Genomic DNA, 23704 nt, shown 5'->3' on the forward strand with positions numbered 1-23704 from the left:
TCAAATATCAAAAGTCAAAGTCAATGACAAATGGTTATGTGAAGAACTTCTTGGTTATGTAGAATTCTCTCATATTCAAGATTTCTTATAGTTTACTTTTTCAATCATATGGTTGTGAAGTTGGCATTTCTATAAATTGGTACAATAGTAGCTTCATCTTGACTATTAGAGTTTCTCTCATGTGGTGCTTGCTTTGATTTTTATGAAATCATTAAAATATCCATCATAAGTTTGTATAATTGACATTTCTAAATCAATACCATAACAAAGAAGTTTATATAAGGAAACCTAAAAGTGTTTATATTTTATAAATTTAAATGAAATATAATTTCATCAATATCCACCCATCAAATATTTTTGGCTTTATATATATACATATAAAGTTTTTATCATGTTATCCTCATATAAAGGTTTAGCATGAAAACCTCACTGAAGATTTCAACCCTGTTGAAAAGATTTAATTGGAGTAGGACTTAGATTTGTGTTTGCATTTTGAAGCTGAAGTTGCAAGCATTTTGGTTTTACATGAATAAGAGATTTCAATCAGGAAGTTGTCATCACCAATAGGGGTAGGTTGTTTCCATCTTGTCCCATCAAAATTCATGTCAATATGCTTAGCTACCCCTTTGTGAAGCTCAAAGCGAATTTGGTGTGCCTGAATTAAGAAGTAAACAAAGAAGAGGAAGAAGAAAAAATAGAAGTTAGTCTATACTTGATATTTGAAGATGCATCTTATTAACATATTAGTTTCATCATCACTACCACTATTATATATTAAAACTAAAACTTTAAATACTTATTAATATTTTGCATAACATATAGTTGTAACAAAAATTATATGATCAATTTTAGACATGTTTTAAGCATGGTTTGATTAAAAAAAATATACATGCATAGAACTAACCTGTGCAAGACGAGTCCCATGGTCATTCAAAGAAAGAAAAATTTCCCCATGCCATGAATCTCTAAATCCTATTATCTCAAGAAGTTCATCATCTACAAAAGATGATGTAAAATTTCTCTGCAAATTACAACCCCATTAGGATTTTCAATAAAACAATTAAATTAAGAAAGATAAAGTTAGCTTGAATGAAACTGAAAAAAAATGTTTCCATTATTCATTTCTTTTAATGTAAAACAAGACTTTCAAAAGCTCACCTCTTTTTTTCTCCTAAAATTTGGCTTGCCCCAAGGGTCTAGTCCACCAGGGAAGCTAGGCATGTTAAGACAAACAATTGACCTTATGCTATAAATACGAAAAAAGTAATTAGAAATATTATTGATGTTCATTCAATTGAGAACTAAATGCTAACAATAGATCAATTACAAAAAGTGGAAGTCCGAAAAAATAGCATTGCATGATATAATGTAATTAAATTTTGTATGGTCATGTCAAGGAGGATGACATTTTCAATGACCGTTCTTGTTAAATGAAAAAAATATAAGCTGAAAATATATTTGTTATTCATGTTAAGGAGGCTATCTAGTATTGATGTATTGAAGAATTAGTAAATAACAAAAACATTTGAAAATCATTTCATCATTTGCTTTTATTATTGAGCATGAAAAATGATCCACAAAGGGATCAACCTTGTTGTTTGGATTTTCTAAGGATGGTCACAATCCATTTTAGTTTTTGATTTAAAATTTTATTGATGAATTAAACAATTATAGGTCTTGCTTTTCTATAAATTACTTTGACCTTCCTTATCCTCACTCAACTTTAGTATTTTAGCTAATCTCTAATAATTGTTCCCAAATCTTCATTAAGCTTCACTAGTTTATCTAATATTCATTAACATTTACTTATTCTTTGAACATTTTACATTCTTCAAATACAAATTTTAAAGAAACCAACTTAGATGAAAGGTTGACTAATGCCTATTCTTAAAAAAAATGCTAAACTCATTTCTTTTTCCTTGCAACATCCTTTTTCTATTTTCCAATATTGTAAGATGTTTCTTCATTTTCATGGTAGAAATAAGGCAGAGATTCATGGATACTCATCACATCTTCATTATTTATTCTAGATAATTTTTCAATCTCATCTTATATTTTAGAGGCACATATGCATGTGACACCAATCCTAAGATGGGTGACACAAAGATGGAAGTTACAATGTATGTCAACCTCATGACAAAAATGGTAGAAAATAATGTCATTAGTTTACCTTTGAGGTAAGTTTAATTTCTTCCATTGATGTTGGTGATCCTTGATTTTAACACTTATAGGTAGAGCAATGTTCCTGCATCAATGAAGTTATTCCTTTCATGCTTTTTTCAAATAATAAAAAATAATATTAATATAGTAAGTAAGGTCTACACTTTTAAATATAATTATGGGAAAAATATATGATCCATACCATAACCAATTAGAAATGCTTGAACACTCTTAATAAGTCACCTTATAGCTTAAACAAATTTATAGAAATCAATCATACCCATTCATCTCAAGTTTTAGTTGAACTCACAAAATTCAAGGGTATTGTATTATATATTTATATCTTACTAATATTTCATAGTGTTAGTCTATATTAATGATAAAATAATTGTTGGCAACACATACGATCATTGATTCACATGTTTTTAGTTCATTTTCCACTAACTTTAGAAGTTCAAGCTGTGGTATGGTCTTTATAGAAAATAAAAGGTTCTTACCTTTTATATCATTCCATCCAAATTAATTAGCAAGTTAATAATGTTCACAAAGCATTCCAAATAGTAAACATCTACCCTTGATTATTACACTAAATCGAAAATTATTATAAAGCATAGAGAATTAATTAAAAATAGTAATATAATAATATCACAATGATAGAAATTATGCCTAAAAAAGTTACCTTGGCCAAGATTTAAAGTGAGAAGCATCAAACAATTCTTGAGCATCCAACCCTAATGCAAATATAAGAAAGATATAATATCATATAGTTAAGGCATATGGTATAAACAATCATCTTATTCTTATTGTATGTGATCTAATGCACAAGGAACTAAATATCATTTGTACTCTCATTGTGCCCAAAAGTTAAAATATTCCTAAATTTATTTGGATAAAGGTAAGGGTGATAAATTATTACTTGAATATAAACACTCATCCCATGTAGAAGACTCAATGTGAATTGTTCATCACTAAAATCATATTTTGCACTTGTTTAAAATTGAAAACCAAAGTATGTACTATAGATGATGAAATGTGATGACTTAACAATGTGAAAATTCAAGTAGAATAATCACATAAATTTGACCACCTATATAAAATGAACTATAAACATGCATAGCTAGCTTCTCAAGTGTAGCATGAAAAATTAGAACTACTTGCATTTTTAACCAAGACACCAACAAGTTGATTCTAATGTGAAAAAAATGAAAATAAAATTAAATCAAAATTTGACTTTTTCTAGATGAGTTCATAATTTATTAGTATATATATGTTTATTTCAATAATTCTAGATTAGATTTTGAGCAAGACAAACTTATTACCACAAAAATTTTAAACAAAATTTTTAGTTGAAAAGCCCTTTCACCACAAAAAAAAAAAAAAAAAAAAAAAATCTCAAACAAATATCTTACATGCTTCATGAGTGTTTTTATTTATAAAAGCTACCTTGGGATTAGGGGAAACCTAATAACTTTCTCTTCTAAGCTACTTAGTCTCTCTCAACATAAGTACCATATCCAAAATTGTCTTTATTAATAACAACTCCACCATTCTATTTCTACAAATGTACAAAATTCCCTTATAAATCATCATATTTAATAAGCAAGAGATTTTTCCTTAGAGTTGACTTCAAGTGTATGTATTTATACACACATATGTGCATATGTAATTTCTCATTATTCTTTATAATTAGTTGAGTTTTCCGTTCACAATCAAGTATATGTCATCCATAGATCTCCTCCCATCTGCATATATAAATTGGCTAACCCCTTACAAGTATAAGCACTGTGTGAGCCAACTATACAACATATCGATAAACTTTCCTCAAAAGCCTCTAGTATGTTTGGTATCAATAGGGAAGTCATCACTATCTTTATATTAATTGAGGTATCAATAGCTTTATGATAGTACAACATTCTTATCTCTTTTTAAGGGGGTCGATGACATATTTCTTCATAGGGGACTTTAATCACAATGGAATATTTGCATCCATCTTGTTAGGATAAAGCCCTTAAAAATCATGACATGATATAATAATAAATAAATTTTATTATTATTTAAAGATGATTCTGGTCTCCTATTTGCTATCTTGTTTGTGCAGTAATCGTGTTAAACATTCAGGCCTAATATCACTTGCATTGTATATGACTTGGGTACATTAGGAGTTGCATAGAAAATTCCAAGTCATGAATGGGCTACTTGCAAGTAGATGAGTGGTTCACAACTGTTTCATGGACTTAGGAAATTCATTTGAGGTTGTAAAACACCACCTACTAATTGGAAGGATGACTTGCCTTGGTCATTGGGATGAGGTTTCCCATGGTGATTGCACTAGTATGTATGGTTACACATTGGACATGACCTATGGTGAATAATGACATTGAGTTTCAAGTAGTCATGACTTCACCAAGTTACTATGCTATATGAGTTCTCAACCTTGAGAGAATATTGAGTTAGTGTTAAGGCGCTTAGTGGTTTTGACCTATGTGTGAGACCCTTAGGTGGATTAGGTTATTGTTGATCAAGAGCCCATTTGATAGTGATTCTAGGATACGTTTCTAACCTTTCTAACACTTGAATTTTTTATCATTCAAAGTATTAAAAAGTTAGAAATGTTTCCTAAAATCACAACCAAACACACTCTAAGATAGATGACAACAAGTATTCTCAAGATAGACACCATGGTATCTTATAAGTTTGAGACAATGTTCCCTTGGGTGATCCTAAAGGCATGTGAGCATGAAAATCATGGTCATAGTAGGTAGGTGGTTTTTTTATGTTACATGCCATGTGATTTTGGGTGATTGATTTTATTTATCTATCTATCCATGGGATTGATAAACTCTCATTGAATAATTAATAAAAAAGGACAAACTAAAAATTGGTAATAAAGTTTGAGCTTAGGATTAATTCAGGGACTACCTTTTCACACCATTATCTCCAAAAATAGTTTTATCATATTAAGGCTACAAAATTCATTTTTCAAGTGGTATTAAAGTAAGTTGGTTTTAAAAATCAAGTTTTGAACAATTCTTACAAGTCTTGGTCTGTGAAGAGAGGGTACTTAAATTAATTGTCCTCCACTTTTTTTGTGAGCATAACTACTTTCACTAGAAGGCTAAAATGGAGTTCGTCTAGAAAATACTAGAAGAACTTGTATGGAACACAATTGAGTTTCGTTGTTACCCCAATAAAATATTGTAGTCCTTTTGAATTAAAACCCAAGTAAGAGGAGGATAAATTGGATGATAAAGAGAGTAAGGCGAATGTCAAAGCCTTTTATTATATTTTCAATGAGATTAGTCCTTGACACTTGCAAATATGTTAAAGAGGCTTGTTATACCTTAGTAAGTCATAAGAACACTTCCATTATGAAGTTGTCTAAACTTTGAATGTTGACTGCTAAGTTTGAAAACATTAAGATGAAAGATGATGAGGCCTTCTTTGAGTTCTACATTGAACTCAATGATATTATTAATTTTGAGATCTTTGGGTCCAAATTGGTTAGGAAAATCTTGAGATCTCTCCCAAAGAGATTTAGACTTAAAGTTTCTACAGTAAAGCAAAGTAAATATATGACTTGATAGATGAATTTGCAACTTCTCTTTAAACCTATGAGATGACGCTACCATCCCCTAGGAGATCTAAAGGTGTAGCTTTTAAGGCCTCCTCAAAAGAAAAGAATGATTATAATGATGAGAGTGAACATGTTCTCACTCAATAAAAAATTTCAACCTTTTTTAAAAAATTTAAATTTTTTATGAAAATACAAAATAAGAACAATAAAGATGGCTAAAAAAAAGAAAAAAATCTTTCTATAAAAAAAAAAAAAAGGAGTTAGTAAAATTGTCTCAAGTTGAGTGTTTCAACTATAAGGATAAATGACACTTTGATTTAGTTGCCCTACACCTAAAAAAACAAAAGAAAAAAGAAAACATTGCAAGTGACTTAAAGTGATTCTAAATTTAATGATAATGAGCCCATGGGATCAACTGAAAGTGAAGATAACGACAATCTTGTTGCTAGTGTCTCACTTCCCACATCCTCTAAAATTGATAGTCCCATGAATCAAGTGGTGAGGAAAAATTAGATTTTGATAACCTCCAAGAGGCATACAATACATTGTATTATGAGAATTATGAACTAAAGATTGAGAATATGAAATTATAGAAGATCTTGAATAAATGATCACTCTCATTGAACGTCTTGAATTTGAGAGAATTGATTTGAAAGAAAAATTAAATTCCTATGAATATAAAAAAGTTGACATGGATGGCAATGTCAAGGAAGTAATAAGTGAACATCAAAATCTTCTTAGTAAAATTAAGTTCCTTGCATTTAAATTTCACATTGTTCTTGAAAATAATAAGTCGTTAATCTTAAATTGACATGGTTGGAAAAATAAATTAGGAAGTCAAAATAAAATCTTCCACTCTAACTCTAAGATCTTAAATGAAATGACATAAAAACATTAGGGCTTTGGAGATAAAAGAGACCTAGGTTACATAACTAAGTCTAAAATTCCTATGAATGAAAGACTTCTTTTATGAAAGATAAAGAAAGTTACTCTTCTAGGGAATCAACCTCAAAGAAGACAAAGTTGCAATAGATCTAGACATGTTGGCAATAAGTGCTATGGTTGTTTCTTCAAAAACTTCTAAACACATGTCAATGGGCTAATGAGTGAGTCAAACTCCTTCAGCAATCAAATCTTGAATATTAAAAGGGAGAGTAAATCTCAATTTATGCTTGGGAAAGGTTAATATAGCATTAATCTTAAGACTAGATAAATTTGGATCAAGAAAGATGACTTAATTACTCCTCAAGGTTCAGGTCTAGTGAGTTCTAAGTCCATTTCTTCAAATTCTCTTACTATTTCATCCTCTAGGAAATCTTTGGGAGCTTCCTCTTAGTTATCATATTTTTTTGATAGCCTAGGGTTTAGTTTTAATGTTTCATCATTTATCCCTATAATATGCAATTTTAGGAGTTCTTAAGTCTTTTTGTCTTTTTTTTTATTTTTTTATTTTTTATTTTATTTTTAATTTCAAAATTTGTTTTTAGTTAGTTTTTATTGAGTCTAGGTGTAAGATTTAGGGGGAGCTTATCAATTTATGAGATTAGGACCTGATGCTTAGTTGAAGTAATTTTCTTTATGGAGTGTCTTATCCCTTAGATGCTCTTAGATTTGAGAACCTTAGGAAATCCATAGGGATTAGTATCCTAGATTAAGATTGTATCTCTTTTAGATTTTAGGCTTTTGAATTTAGGGAGAAATTTTTTTAGGGTTCTAAGATCTAGACTCATATTCCTTAGAAGATCTAAAATACTCTAAGTTATTGTTTTCTTAAAATTTTTCGCATTTCATGGAATTTAGGGTAGATGGACTTGAATTTATTATCTCCGTCCATGATTAGAAACATTATAATTGATCTAGAGAGTAAATATTTTTTTGAATACTTCATAATGTGATTTAAGTGGTTCCTAAAGTTTTAAAGTTATGAGAATCTATTTCTTCCTAGTTTTCAGAAGGAATCAAACTAGGTTATTTCTTCAACTTAATTTATGGGTTCTTAGAGTGTTCATCATGTTTAATTCATTCATTTGTGATTTTAAAAATATTAAAATAATTTTGGGAGTGAAAAATCTACTTTTAGCAAATTCTAAATTTAGTTTCATTATTCTAAGCTTGAAAGCTATCACTTGCAAAAGTTGAAAAATCCTTAAAATTTATGGTAAAGGTGTAATGAATGTTTGTGATTAATGCTTATAACTTGTGGCCTTTACAGAAATTAGAAATTATTAAGAGCAGAGATTAAAATTTTGGGGAAATTCTAAAATCACATGATATGTATGTATATCTATGTGAAAGAAATTAAGTAATGTTAAATAAACATCTGACTAGATGAAATTTAAATTAAATGAGTTCTACTTTAGGGCTTTAAATTAAGTGGTTGAAATAGTAAGGAGAGATGAAATGAGAATTTCATGTGTTTAATAGTTCCATCTCTTGAAAATGAAAGTTTTAGTTTTTTCACTAATGTTTTATTTACTTTTTTAAATATAGATAATCTTTTGTCTTCTTGAAATCAAAATTGTTTTGATTCCGCTCATAGTTTATCATGCCTTTGTTGTCAAGATATATATATATATATATAGGGCTAATTTTCTAAAAAATTATAAATCTATGAGTATTGAGAAATTTCTTGGATAGAAAATTTTGATCCTTGTTAGTGTTTAGATATTCCAAAAGTGTTCAAAAGTTTTGAATCTTGATTTTTAGGAATTTAAGAAATTATTTGAACCTCCTCGTGAAAATAAGGAATTTTTTGAGGACTTATTTTGAACTTCATTGTGATCAGAGGAGTGAGTACCCATGTTTTTCCTCTTCCTAACATGGATCTCTAAATTTCTTAATGTATTAGGTTGAGAGAAAGAGAGTATCTATATGTGTTAGCCCAAGGGTTCTCCTAATCGGGTTTTGATGATAACAAACCATGGTTAAGTGACTAATTTGTTTAATGGTTAAGAATCTCAGGCATAAACTCGAAAATTCATCAAAGGACCAAATGGATACAAGATCGAGACGCTTGGAAGACTTGTGATCATAGGAAACTAATGTAAGATGAATGCATGAGTGCACTTAGGATTTTCATATGTTTCATGCAACTTAGAAAACTCGGTTTATTCTTTAAAACTTCGATTTCATTAAAACCCGAGTTTTTAACTAATGTACCTTAGGCAAAATATTTTATAATTGGCTTAATAATTCACCTAAAGACCTTGCCTAAGTGTTAGAAAAGAAAGGAATTAAAAAAATAGGTTTTCGGGCCAAAAAGGCTCAACCGGTTGAGGAATTGGTCGACCGGTCGAGGGAGGCCAAAAAGTTTCTTCTCTCTCCCAGTAGCCTTCTCTTCCCTGTCGAGAGGATTCTCTTACTGGTCAAGATCCGGTCGATGTCCGGTCAAGGCAACGGTAACTTGTCATGCATTAAATGCTCAAACGGCTAGTGAACCGGTTGACTCCTAGCTCGACCGGACGAGGTTACCTTTTGCTGTTCTTGACTCCCGGGCTTAGAAACCTATAACTTGAGAGCTCCACTTCATTTATTGATAAGAGAACACTTGCATTCAATAGCCTACCTACCTGTTCTTGATCAAAAAGCTCTCATTTCTTTCATAGTGCATTAAATCACCACTTGCATATCCTTTAGTGCACTCTTGTGTGTCATTCCTAGCTTTGTCTTGTATTTGAGCTATCCTTAAGCTAGGTTGAGGGATCATTTCTTGTAAAAATCTGAGTGTCAAAGCCTTAAGAGGTTTGAATTTTGAAGAGATTGTGTAAAAGCCCATTGGAGTCGAAATCCAAGTGTAAGAAGATTGGAAGCTTGGTTGAAGCTTCAAGTTAGTGGAACCCTCACTCGGTTAGGAGATTGAGGAGAGTAGACGTAGGCAAGGAAGTGTCGAACCACTATAAACCCGAGTTTGATTTCTCTAAACTCTATCTCTTTATTTTGCTTATATTGTGTTTGAATTTGTTGTGATTGAAAATATTTTAAAAACCCAATTCACCCCCACCCCCCTTGTGGGTGTTTTTCTTAACTAAGCATAGCCTTTGTTTTCTCAATATGTATTTTGGATTATCTTTTGTTACTTTGTTTACTCTCTGATTCATGTTAGGTTGTATATTGGATATTGCTCCAATTTACACAGGCATGTTATAGACCTTTCCTTGGTTATTTTCCTTGTGTGCCTAATCATGCATTTTTTTTTCTATTTTTCATTTTTGTGAAAAAAAAAAGGAGTAAAAGGTTGTAAAAATGTTATTTGAGTTCATTGATTATATTTATGTATTTTTATTTATTCTATTTTTGGCCATTCTATGCTTTTTACTTGTATATTATTTAAGTATATAGATTATAAAGAGACATGCAAGCATAATAAATAGTTTAGATTAGAACTTGTTTTGGATTTAGTAAGGTTTTTATGAGACTATGGGGAGCCTCATTATAATTATTTATTTTGTCACAAAATTACCAAAGGAGAATATTATTGATGTATTAGTTTTATATTGACTAGTTTCTTCCATTTCTTATTAATTAAGATGCATTTATTCTTAGGTCTTAACAACTAACAAAACTTTGAGCTACTATAGAATTGAGTTTAGGAAGGTAAAAAGTCATCAAATTCGAGGTAAGGATGCATTTTTGGTATGGTAAATTTTTTTGAATGGAAATTATATGCACAAGTGTTGAAAAAGCAATTGAAAATAGCTTGAAACTTGTGAAATTGGAGAATGCACTAAGTAGAAGTTCAACAACATAAGAAGGGTGTTTAAACGCCTCTTCGTGTTCAAATAGTTTGTTATTTTTTGAAGTTTCAAATTTCATTTTGAATTCCAAAACCTTGATTTTTAAGATATAAAAAAATTGGAAATTGACTCTTCATATTTAGGGTTTAGGGTTTTTTGAGTATTGACTTGTTTTGAAGAAAAAAGTTAAGATAATCCAAAGAGAGAAATTGTCATCTACAAATCTTGAAACTCCATATCTCGACACTTTTCAATGCAATCTTGAAAGTACTCCTGATGTTAACAAAGGTCTAAGCTCTAATTGTTTCAACCATGATAAAGGCTTCAAATGATTCACCAAAAGTACAAAAGAGTACTACATTGAGAACATGGAAGATAGAAAAAGGTGTTGTCCATCTAAGATCCTAAGGAGTGTATTTATTCGACTAAGTAAATCTATATACCATATTTTCATATTTAGTGGATTATCTACGGTCAAGACAACACTCATGGTGTTTTACACCAATTAAGTTGCTATGCTGAGCCAGAGTGGGCTCAATAGTTAGATCTATGTTTTCGAGCACATGTGTAGAGGGGTAATAAAGTTTGAACTTAGGATTAATTAATGGACTACCTACCCCTCTCCCTCTCCTATCCCTCTCTTGGTAGTTTTATCATATCAAGACTATTAAATTTCTTTCAACTTATGTTTCCTAACAACATTTATATTATAATGAATTGCACAATATTTATGAAAAGAAAAAGTACAAGAAAATTAAACCCATTACCTATTATAAGATAGTTCCAAAATCTTCCACAAAGATCTTTGTCACCTCCCTGGTAAAATATCATCATAAGAAGTACAAATTAATAAGTTAAGCGGTCTTATCCACTTCAAGTATTAATTCAAATAATGACATATTTATTAATAAATGATTATTCTAAATTTAAGATTGCTTTAGAAGAAATTAAAGCTTATGGATGTTTAAGGAGAGTTACTCACTTAGCAAAGTTAAATGATTATAGGTTGGAGTCCAACTAGGAAAAAAGAGAAAGGAAAAAAAAAAATTACCAATAAAAGAAAATTCTACCATGAAGCTAGTAAAGAAAATGTGAACTATACATTTTTAACTTATATGATATAGATCACAATCTCTCTCCCATATACATAACTTGTAATATCTAGACTTATTTGGCTAAAAAAGGTGGAGCAAGTTTAAACCCTCACAACTAATATGATATATTTTATAGTAAAGGTACCATAGCAAATAAAAAAGAGTATAAAAATGTTTTCACCCATTGAAATATGTGTTTCATCTATTAAAATAAAATTTTCTTAATCTTAAAAGTAGTATTTTAGAAAAGTTCATAAAATCTTATCAATTGTTGAGGTAAGCTAAATATGGTAGAATGGAAAATATTAGATAGTTTTGTCATGCATTGGAGTGTAGCAAAGAAGAACCTTGGTAGAAGTAACTTGGTTAGGTCACACCTAATTATTGGCATGACAATATGGTCTCTAAAGAATTTCTATATATAGCTCCAATATATTGATTAACTATGTTAGCATTTCATTATTGCTAACTAAGGTTTTATTTTGTGTACCTTATAGATTCTAGGATCTATCTCCACACTTAATTGGGCCACTTCTCTAAAGTTGTAATATTTTAATGTAGTTTTGTTATGCTCTACAACATTTTCCCAATCTACTTTTATGTAGGAATTTCCATGTCAATAACCCTAAATCCTAATAAGTTAATATTTGGGCAAACTTAAAAGCCTAATAAGTTAATATTTGGGCAAACTTAAATTATAGTAGAATTGATTCCCTCTAAAAGTATGCATGAACAACTACATTAAAGTCATAGTGAGTACTAGAGTTTGAAGTATATAAATCAATTCATACAAGAGGGATTTTATATTTTAGAGGCGTTATTGATGTGGTGACACATGATAAAAAAATCACCAATCGATTGACAATTAATCTAAACTTAAAAAAAAGAAAAAAAACTGAAAAAAGTGGCAAAATTCAATAGCCGAAAATAAAATTGTGAAATTGTTTGCATTGCCACAGAGAGCCGATATTTCATTTAAAATTTTGGCAATAAATGACAATTTAATCCTTACTCAAGAAACATGTGAGGCCATTAAGGATGCATAGGAGAGAATGGAAACCTCTTCAAAAAAAATTAGAAATTCCTTATATACATGGTAATTCAAATCTCCTACTAACTAATTTACAATTGTACATAAAGGGGTTTTAAGGAAAAAAGTTCTAACTAATTTATAATTATACAAGAGGAGTCCTAAAAGGAGAAAAAGTCCTAACTAATTTATAGTTGTACAAGAAGAGTCCTAAAATGAGAAAAATCCTAAATTATAGGACCTAAACTTCAAACACATGTCTATAATTTGGTATTAGCTAATCTTTAGTTACAACATCTATAATTTGGTCACATGTCTCAATATATGGAGTCCAAATAAAACCACTATCTAACTTATTTCTTTATGAAATGTCAATCTCCTTCCATATGTTTTATTTGATCATACTATACCAAATTATGAGTGATGTTGAATGTAGACTTATTATCATAGTAGAATCTCATAAGGTATCTCTACTTGATTTTAGGATCATTACTCGAAACTCCACCTTGACACTTGATCTTGTAACCACTGGCTTCTTTTTACTTTTCTAAGTAACAAGATATCCCCAAGAAAAGTATAGTACTCTAAGGTTGATATTCTATTTAAAATTAATCCAACATAATTTGGATTAGTGTAGGCTTTCAAGCATAACTCCATAGCTTGTTTGAATAACAACCTTTTACCAAAAATTCCTTAACGTAGTATATGATCCGATAGATTGCTTGAAGATGAGTGTCTTTGGGATTGTGCATAAACTAAAAATGCTCACAACATATGCAACTTTTGGTCTAGTATGTACTAAGTAAATAAGTCTACACATTTGTCATTAGTGCATGCCATGATCTACAATCCCATCCTCCAAGGCCTCTACTAATTTATGGTTTGGTTCTATGGGGTTGTCCACTAGCTTACATCCAAGTTTCTTGGTTTTTTTTTTTAAGAATATCAATCACATATTTCTTTTATGAAACAAAGATACCCTTCTTGGAATGAACCACATTGATTCTTAGGAAATACTTCAATCTAACAAGTTCTTTAATCTCAAATTCTCTAGTTAAATACTGTCGAAGAGCCTCCCTTTCTCTAGGATCATTACCAATCATAATAATATCATCCATAGATACGAACAAAGTTATCAGCCCCTTTGAAGTCCAATGCTTAATAAACAAAGTATGGTCACCTTGACTTTGTATTTCATTGCCAACATCACGTTAGAAAATCTCATAAATCATGTTCTTAGAGATTGTTTTAATTCATATGAGGTTTCTTTAATTTTCACGCATTGGTTCTACCAAGAGTTTTGTAAAATCCTGGAGAAATTTCCATATAGATCTCTTCTTCTAAGTCCTCATGCAAAAATGCATTTTTGTTTTACATCAAGCTCCAACTAAGATTAGTCACCAATGATAATAACACCCTTACGATATTCATAATAGCTATGAAAGAAAAGGTTGCTTAGTAATCAACCCCTTAGGTTTGTGTTAGCCTTTTGCTACTAACCTAGACTTATATCTTTTTAGTTATACTTGATTCTATATACTCATTTACACCCAAATGGTTTCTTTCTCTTAGACATCTCCATTATTTCCCATGTTCTATTTTTCTGTAAGGCCTCTATCTTACCCTCATGACTTGTCTCTAATTCTCATTATTAAGTGCCTCAAAAAGGTTTTGTGGAGTGGTTTTGTTGTACAAATGAGTGAGGATTTTTGTGGGATTGGGAGAAGTTATTAAATGACATAAATAATGACAGAAAATGTTCCTAATCGGAATGGGTAAATCAAGATCATTGTCAACATTTGAAGTACTAGGAGAGATAAAACTATTGTCTAGCCTTGGTTTAGACTCTTGACTATGTGTGGTTTAATGGTGGTTATTTTTCTCCTTAAGTAAACTTGCAATGGTTTTATAACAATAGTTTCTAGACTAGTGTTAGCAGAATGATTCCAATTCATTGTTGTTTGAAAATTGGTTTAAATCGAGCTTTGTGGTATTAAGAGAAGAGTAGGTCATGTGGTCTATGTCTCCTAAGTTAATGAACCAAGAGCCAATGAAGAACAAATCTAAGGCCCTTAAAAGTATGACAAATAGAAAACTTACTTGTTTGTGTCAAAGAACACATACTTGATTGTTTATTCAAAGTACCAAAAAATATCTTAACCTTTCGATCTCTTTTTTGTTTAGTTTTCTAAATTCTTCATTGTTGAAACTATGTTTTTCTCGAGGGCTTTCTTCACAATTTGCCATAATTTCTTGATTATGTTTCTTCCATGCTCTATTTCCCACATTCCAATTCAAGTTTTAAGGTTTTCCATTAAGTTTCCAACATTTCTCTTTGGTGTGTTGGGGCTTCTAGTAGTAAGTACACCAAAGTCCTTCATGATTGAGATTTTTTACCAACTCATCAGAACGTCTAGTTTCTCTAACAAGATTTGGGTTGAATTTGTGTGGCTTTGTAGAACCATGAATAAAAGACGGTTTGAGCATCACACCTCTCTTATTTTCTTTAGCACGAATGATGGAGATGATTTCATTCATGGATGGAGGCTCCTCTTTTCCCAAAACTTAGACTTGCACTTGGTCAAACTCCACATTGAGCCTAACAAGAAATTCAAAAATTCATTCTCTTTCTATAATATTTTTTTTGCACTATTGCATCTTCACTACATTTAATTTTGAATGTTATGGTAGTAGTCAATTTTCTATCACAAATTCTTCATAATATTGGCAAATTTAATTACAAATCTGGTTCCTTGTTTTATAGTTGAAATGTTCACCTTGATTTAAAAAATTTGAGTACAATCTCAAACCTTTGAATAGGTTTGTCGAATGACTTTGTAAACCTCCCTAATTGTTGTAAAAAACATGTTCCACTAATTTTAAGGGACACTGAATTCCATAACCAAGACATGATATGGAATCCTCTTCATTCCAGCTCTAGAAGTTTGGAAATCCAAGCTTTAGTCCTATGCCAATTAAATGACTCAGTTTTCCTTACCAACTAAGACTATTGAAGATATTTCTTTTCAATAAGGTGCTAAGTAGCTTGGAAGTTCTATAGTTCCCTCATGGTTTGGCTTAGTAGTGCTTTTAATGTTGCCTTAATAGAACTGATAGCGGGAGTATGGTCCAATATTTCAAACATAATAGTAGTGATAAATGGAGATGAAATGACTAAAAAAGAAATCAACAATGAAACCCGAGGAATCAAAACACCACAAAAAAACTTAAAATAAGGATAGGTGGTACTCAAAGTTTTCGCCAAGCACACCAATAACCTAGAATAAGCTCTGATACCATGTGAAATTCTAAATTATTCTTATCATGAAAATCAAGATATATATATATATATATAACCAACTTCAATGTGTATTATTATTATTATCTATTTTACCATTTTTGAGTTTTTTTTTTCATATTTATGTAATTTTCATAAATTTTTGTCTTTTTTTTTTCCAAATTTTTGTTCAATATTTTTTATATTTCCTAATATTTTCATAAAATTTAAAATTTGAGATTTTCATAATTTCTGATATTTTAATCCTTGATCATGATGTTGTAATTTTATTTAGTTACCATCTATAGAAACCATAAGTTATAATTTCTTTAATATATTAAAATACGAGGAAATTTTATTTAAAATGTGATCAAAATCAATTTTTTAAATGGATATCATGAAGAAAAATTATATATGATACAAATCATGGCTTAAAACGTAAAAGGAAACAAAAATAAAGTTTTGAATTGTAAAAAAAGCTTTGTATGGCTTAAAGTAGTAAGGGTCAAGAGTATGGAATAGTATTTTTCAAGATAATATTGTTACTAAATATCCTCATGACCATGTGCTCTACACAGAAGCGAGAGATAGAGGAAAACGTCCAAAGCAAGATTACATCAAAAGGGGGACTACATTAATCTAAACTAAAACATGAAGAAATCTAAACCCTAGAAATATATCAAAGAGGCCTTCCAAAGGAGAAGACCAACCCCTCTACAATTGCAAAATGGGATATTTATACCATTCCAAGGTTGTCCTAACGTAGAGACATGTTGAGGCATCTTAAGCCCAAAGATCTAAAGGCTAGGAGAAAAATGCCAAAAAAGTGTGTCCAAGCATAAACAATTTTTTTTAACAAAGAGGAGACCACCTTTAGGAAGCATGGCTCGTAGGACCAATTATGGCACCCAAAGTGGCAATAAGCAATGGGGAGGTTGCAATTTTGTGCACCATGGGTCATTGGCCCAAAATGGAAAACGGCTTTGTGCATTCTTTCCTCTATTTCATGTACTTGTACTCTTCTCACTCCATTTTTATACTTAGACTAAGCTCCTTTACATGCACTTATTCACTCAAAATAGTTGCAAGCCATTAAAAAATAGAGAAAAAAATGTAAGAAAGTTGAGCATATGCAAGGTAAAACAAAATTGAGTGATTGGAGAGTACAATTGATGCAAATATCAGACATAATTTGATTTCTACTTTGCTGTCCCTACAATATTTGACATCAATCAATGTGTTTGTTAGGTAATTTGACAAAATTTTAATAAAAGAGCTTAACATGCTATAAGAAAAACCAATTAAGATCCACATGGACCATAAATTAGCATCTACATTGGTAAAAAATATGATATTCTATGATCAAAACAAAAACATTGACAAAAAGATATCATTTTCTTAAAAAAATGCATAATGAAGAAGTGGAATTGAAGTACCTTGGTACTCACGATTAAATTTTTGACATATTCATAAAAGTATGAATATTTAGTAAGTCCATTGTGCTAATTGATTTTTATATTAGCTATATCTATTTATATATATTAAACTTTTTAATGTTACTTTAACTCCATTGATTGATGGTCCAAGCATATTTTTGCTTGGCTTTTTACTTTGATTATAGTTACAAATTTTATGCTATAAGTTAATAAATTTACTAGAAAATATTGATACAACTACAAAAATGATCATGATCCCAAAGCATATGCATCGTAGAAAACTAAAACATTAATTATTTGTGCAAAAGAAAAGTTCTCAATTTGCAAGCAACATATTTATTCTTTTGTAAATTTAAAAAATGCTATATGACAAAACATTACCATGTGCAATAAGTTGTCTTCGGAAACATGTCGAACATGAAGAGTATTCGGTATCTCAAGACAATTTGGAATTGATGTCCTCACTACAAAATTCCAACTGGAATAAATTCAACTATATTAGCAATAAGTAACATACAATAAAATCATTTAAATTTGGCCCTTGGAAACTTCCAACAAGAATTAGAACAAGAATGTGAATTCTTAATTACCATAAAACAAAGTACTCAAACTAATCAAATACCAATTATTTAAGAATGTGTAATAATGGTAATCTTCTATTATGAAATGTATACCTTAGTCGGTGTTGGAAAGTAACTCAAATTTCTAATTAATATATACTCATTTCTATGAAGAATATTATATAGAAGATTTCCTATGTTGATATGTTATTATAATATATATATATATAGAATAAGGAAAATTACTAGGAATGTCTTTATAAATATTCTAGGTCATATGGGGGAAAAAGTAATAGGATGAAATGGGTTTGTCTACATGCTAGATAGAGATATGAGGAATAATAAGAAAACACCTAGTGAAATGAAGGTTCAAGATTCAATATGTGGATATAAAGAACAAAGAAATATAAGATTTTTTAGGGCTTAATATTGGTATATATTTTTCTACCTTTTGTAATATTTCCTATAATATAGTAGAATGATTTCTCTTATTAGTAGATATAGGCATGGCTTTTAAACTATGTTAAAACCTTGTATTCCGTTGTGTGTTGTTTATTTTATCTTTGTATTCTAACACTAATATATTAGCACTAAAGCTTTCACTAGTATGACAAATTGGTATCAAAGCTCAGATTGAGAATTCTAGAAGAGACAAAGGGAACAACATACATAAGAAGAGTATAGAAAGAATTATAGTTGAAAGTAGAGTCAATTGTTCTCTCATCAAAATGTGATACAAGAAATGTGGTTTCGTTATCCAAGATAACCATAGCTTCTCTTGTACACTTATTACATCCTAAAAGGTAGCAATGATGAAGTGTTTAAATGATTTAAATACATAGCACATGATGGGATTATGGCACATGACAAGATTGTGATGCACAAAGGTAACAATGATATTTTAGGAGTGTGGTGCACAACGGAAGTTATGACAGGGAGTAAGGATTTGATTCACACATGTTTATTAAAGTGTGTATCAAAGAGAGATAAAAGATAAACTTGATAGAATTTGATCAAGATGATAAAGAGTTCAGATCGATTTCCTTTAAGATGGTTCTAGTTAGTACTAGATCAGTGTTTGAGTTAATTAAAAGAAAGCCAATATGCTTTGTACGTTGCATTAAGTGAAAAAAAAAACTGGAAAATTAGCCCGCACTTCACATGATTTTAATGCTCTTTAGTCAAGAAATTTCTAAACAGATCCACAATTTCATATTAATGCAAAAGAATTCATAATGTATTAAACTATAAATTTTAGTAACTTTTAGTGAAGTAATCTATCTAAACAAGAGAGTATTATTTAATATAAAAAAAATCAAAAGAGAGTACTATTTAATATAAAAAAAAATTTGAAACCTATCTCATTAAAAAGACTTCCACAAAAGTATCCCACTAGAAAGAACATTTCAGTCCCAAAATCTTGTACTTCAAAATGATTTGGAGTTTTATAAGTGCAATAGAGAACACTATAGAGCACTTCAAGAATCAAAAAGAGCTTTTGGGTAGCCCAAAAGTTGCACCAAAATGGTGCTCAAATTTGAAGGATGCTTAAAATGGAATTATTTATATAAATGAAGTGGATTGCCTAAGGTTTTGTTCAAGGAGAAATATTAATTATTTTATTGACTTTAAAAGGTTTATTTGATCCTAACTTGCAATTAATTAGGACTTGAAATTAAGTTACAAGCTAAACTTCCATTTCTAGCTAATAATTCAATAGACTAACAGATTAATTGTGGCTCAAGTGCAAAGAACTATAATTTTCCAAGCTTAGAACCAACTAAAATTAGGTTAATGTAGCAGATATCTAACCACATTAATGAGGAGATAGATAGATGTTATTGAAGATCAAGCAATTGGGCCGTCAAGGTTTAAATGGCCAGGACATGGAGCATGTCACCAACCAAAATGGAATCTTTTTACATAATAGTAACCAATGGAAGTCTATTTTTTTTTTTCTTTTCTCAGACCATGAGTGGTGGATTAAGAAGAATTGAATCATAATTAGGGGAATAGATTGGTTCTATCCCAAAATAAAAATTTGAATATGTACCAAATGCTCAGCCAAGGGAGTAATGCTATTTTTTAATTGTTGATCACATTGAAGCTCAAAGGTACAGGACTATAGTGAGGCAATTGGTAATATATATATATATATATATTATGCATTCTGTTAGTAACATTCAAACTTTATTACCTGTCTATCAATATCTCTTCAGCATCCCTTAATTTAGGAAGGAAAATTCCAGGCCTAGAATCTGTATCAGAAAGTTGATTTCCCTGTCAAGTAGTTAACTTATGCGTCATCTCTTTATGTAATATAAATAGGATGAAGCTACCAACTTATATGAAAAGATGATAATTATTGTATTACCCATCCAAGAGAAATTGAAATGTTAACTTGTGTTCCCAAAGGCATCACACCAATTGACGGTGTCGAATGGAGTTTCATATCATAGACTGCTTGTAAAACCCGATTTGTTGTAGCATCACCACCAAAAACCTGGTGAAGCATATATATATATAGTAATTATGATAAATAAAAGAAAAAATATTTTAATATAATAATTAATGAATTTGTTTAATATTTTATTAGAATAAATAATTATTCAATTAGAGAGAATTCTCCATTTTTAATTTCACACGTGTCATATTCACTTATATCACTTATGTCATTTTAATTATATCTCTATTTTTATAATTATTGACAAACTCGAATAATGATGATTCATACAAAAATTATTTTTCTAAGCTAATTAATAATTATTATTTTTTGTAATTTTTTAAATTAACATAAGCAACTTTATATTTTAAGTGGATTAAAAATTTGAATATAAGATAATTTAAGTAATTAAGAGTGATTTATCATTTTAGTTTTCTGTGAATATTTGAAATAATTAATAAGGTATGGGTGGGATGAGATAAAATTATGTTTGAGTTTGAGCTTAACAATTTGTTTTATTTTTTTCCTACTATTACTAGAGTTTGAATGACGCGCCCTTGGAATTCTTAAGAGCCGAAGCCCAAATTGGGCCCAATTCAGTCACAATTCCCAGGTGCGTTTTGAGGGTACAAAGGAAGGCTTATAATTGAAATTTGAGACAAGATTAAATCTTAAAGATTACAACTACTCAACTTACCAATATCCTCACTCTGTCTAGAACCTCAGAATCGCTTCTCAATCCGGGAAAACACTCACGAAGGTCATCTAAGGGCAATTGAGGAACAACCTCTGAAATGTCAGGAACCTGAAAAGTAAAGTTATTCAAAGCAGCACTAAAACAAATCCTCTGAATCAATCTTGAGGGTGCTTTAAAATCTAACCCATTCTGTTGGCCACATGCTACGAAGAGATAGGAGCAAATCGTTCCCCTGATTGGCATCGTCTTTGGGGTTGATCATTACATAATATAGTAGTTGATCATTGTATAGTAACTCATTTATGTGCTTCAAACTGCCACAGTTAATACACGTTTAGTATATGAAAATAGGAATTGGAAAGGCATGAGTATGGTTGAATGAGGGTTTTAAACATCTTTTAATCCCCAGGATCATTAGAGTAGATGATTTAAACAAACATAAGAATCCCTCACTTATCTTAAGGATTATCAAAAATTCTTATAATATAACTAAAACAATCTAACATCTTTTAAATTTATTAAATAATACGCCATATATATCTTCCATTTTTAATATAAAATTCAAATATTAATACCTTTATATAAACTATGAAAAAATAAATATTATTGATTTTAATTTTTTTATATATTTTTAAATTTTCTAAAATAAAATATTTTTAATTTAATAAAATATAAATTATATATTTATTCAATCACAATTCAAAACTATAAATTGGTAAATTTTCAAATTCAATCTTTTAAAATATTATTTATAAATTGAAGTAATTCAAAACAAAATTCAACAAAAGAGGCAAAAATTCTTTTTGTTATGTATGTAAACACAATTCTTAGAAATTTTAGGAAAAATGAAATAAAAAATTTTAAAAGATAATTTTTATAAAAAAAAACATTATAGATAAATACTGAAAAAATGTATCAAAATAGTTATTTTAACATTTCTAAGAAATGAAAAAAAGGAAGTTACCAAAGTATAAAAACCTTTCAAAAAAAAGTAAAAGAAATATGAAAGAAAAAAAAAACATGTAGAGATTAAAAAATTAGGCAAGAGTGCTTTTTGCCGTGTGAATATGATTTTCCATTCAAAACACTTAGAATTTTTTATTTTTTATTTTTTAAAAAAAGAAGTTTAAAATAAAATAAGGATAATCTTTTAAAAAGAAAACCATGATAGGCACGTGAATGGAAAAAAAAAAGAATTAAAATAATACTAATATAAAATAAGGACTTAATTAGTCATATATATTTATGCTATCTAAATTAAAAATCAGTTATTTTTCCTTAAAATTATCTTTGTTTATTTTATTTAAATTAAAAACAAAACATTTTTTCTCATGATTAAGTTTTCTTTTTCTTAATTTTATTTCACTACAAATAAAAAGAAAATAAAAAAAATTAATAAATATTATTTATCAATCAAAATTTATTCTATTTAACTTTATTTCTCTACCTTTTCTAATTACTTCTTTTGTAAACCCATACACTAGAAGTCATCTTCAAGAATAATAATGTTCATAATTAACTAAAAATATATGTCGTCATTGTGAATGCCAATGAAGGAAAATTTTATATTTTAATATAAATAATTGGATTTTAACATTCAATATAAGTCATTGATTAAAAAAAAAAAAACTGGTTAAGGAAAGTGTCAATCTCCTTCTTAGCTTACTCATTCATATCCTCTTACTCCATTTTCTACATGAAAAAATTCAAAAATACTTGCCCACAATCTTATAAATTTTTTCCTATTTAAATTTTATAGTCTCCATAAAATCTGAACAAAAGTTAAAAAATAATATATATATATATATATATAACCCACAGGCTTCAATAAATTCTCACATCATTACACATAATTTAACCCATTCCTATAATACTTTAGTTGGTAATTGATTGCTTATTTATATATAAAATCTTGAGTATTAATCAATTCATTATACTATAAACAAGTTCTTATTTAAATCTCAAAAAATCTTAAATAGATATTTAGATTATATATATATACCAACAATGTGATTATGATATACATGTGATTAGTATATGAAAAATGTGAAAATATGAAAATAGCAACCTACTTAAAAATCATGTGACCATCATAAAAAATATTAAATTAGAAAGGTGGTATATAAAATCAAGCTGAAAGCATAGAAACTTACTCCCCTCCTACGGTTTTGTTCAGCATAATAGTGAAGAACGTTGTTGCAGCTAACGGGAGACCATGAGAATGGTATATCATTTCATCCTTCATTTTCACCACAATGGGATGCTCCGTTGGAAGCCGAAATAGAGGCATCCCAATAATGAGCTCCCAAATAACCTCATTGGACAAGGGCTGCATACGATATAAATTATTGGGCCCAACCATCCTCTTAGCCACACCACGGAGTCTGGTTGTAATGATGATGATTCTGCGCCTGCGCCTTCTACTCTGATTTGATTTGTTACACCACTGGAGTCTCTCCTTTAACCTGAAGTACCAGTCCAGCTTGATATCCCAAATTCCATCAAACACTAATAAATAACTCTTACTCCACAATGCTTTGCAGAGGGCCTCCAATAGCTCCTCCTCCTCCACCTCCACACTACCATCCACAAAATCTCTTTGCCCATCATCACACTGCTTCAGCATAGCCTTGAGAATCTTCTTAAAATCTATTTCTCCTTTCTGTATCGCTTGTAAGTTGATCCAAATTCTGGATTCGT

General features: G+C 29.6%; 1 protein-coding gene across 1 annotated transcript; it reads right to left on the reverse strand.

Annotated features, from left to right (window-relative positions):
• Nucleotides 1–306: 306 nt before the first annotated feature.
• Nucleotides 307–23314, reverse strand: LOC117926355 (diacylglycerol kinase 5-like). Its single transcript, XM_034845446.1, has 12 exons — nucleotides 23158–23314; nucleotides 21189–21318; nucleotides 21005–21112; nucleotides 20239–20367; nucleotides 20062–20144; nucleotides 17686–17782; nucleotides 11235–11283; nucleotides 2840–2891; nucleotides 2171–2245; nucleotides 1159–1246; nucleotides 905–1021; nucleotides 307–655 (listed from the first exon to the last, which is right to left on the reverse strand). The coding sequence occupies exons 1-12, from the start codon at nucleotides 23292–23294 to the stop codon at nucleotides 458–460; spliced, it is 1263 nt and encodes a 420-aa protein (XP_034701337.1). The 5' UTR covers nucleotides 23295–23314; the 3' UTR covers nucleotides 307–457.
• Between the last annotated feature and the right edge of the window lie 390 nt (nucleotides 23315–23704).

Source organism: Vitis riparia, chromosome 12 (assembly GCF_004353265.1).
Source record: "Vitis riparia cultivar Riparia Gloire de Montpellier isolate 1030 chromosome 12, EGFV_Vit.rip_1.0, whole genome shotgun sequence".
Classification (NCBI taxonomy): domain Eukaryota; kingdom Viridiplantae; phylum Streptophyta; class Magnoliopsida; order Vitales; family Vitaceae; genus Vitis; species Vitis riparia.

What these genes read in the sequence shown, in the direction of transcription:
- LOC117926355 (XM_034845446.1), bottom strand. Translation starts at nt 23,294, where the DNA reads ATGCCTCTATTTCGGCTTCCAACGGAGCATCCCATTGTGGTGAAAATG. An exon ending in GCATGTGGCCAACAGAATGG is followed by an intron (nt 21,113 to 21,188) that starts GTTAGATTTTAA and finishes TTTACTTTTCAG; the next exon opens with GTTCCTGACATTTCAGAGGT. An exon ending in CACTTTAAATCTTGGCCAAG is followed by an intron (nt 2,246 to 2,839) that starts GTAACTTTTTTA and finishes TCATTGATGCAG; the next exon opens with GAACATTGCTCTACCTATAA.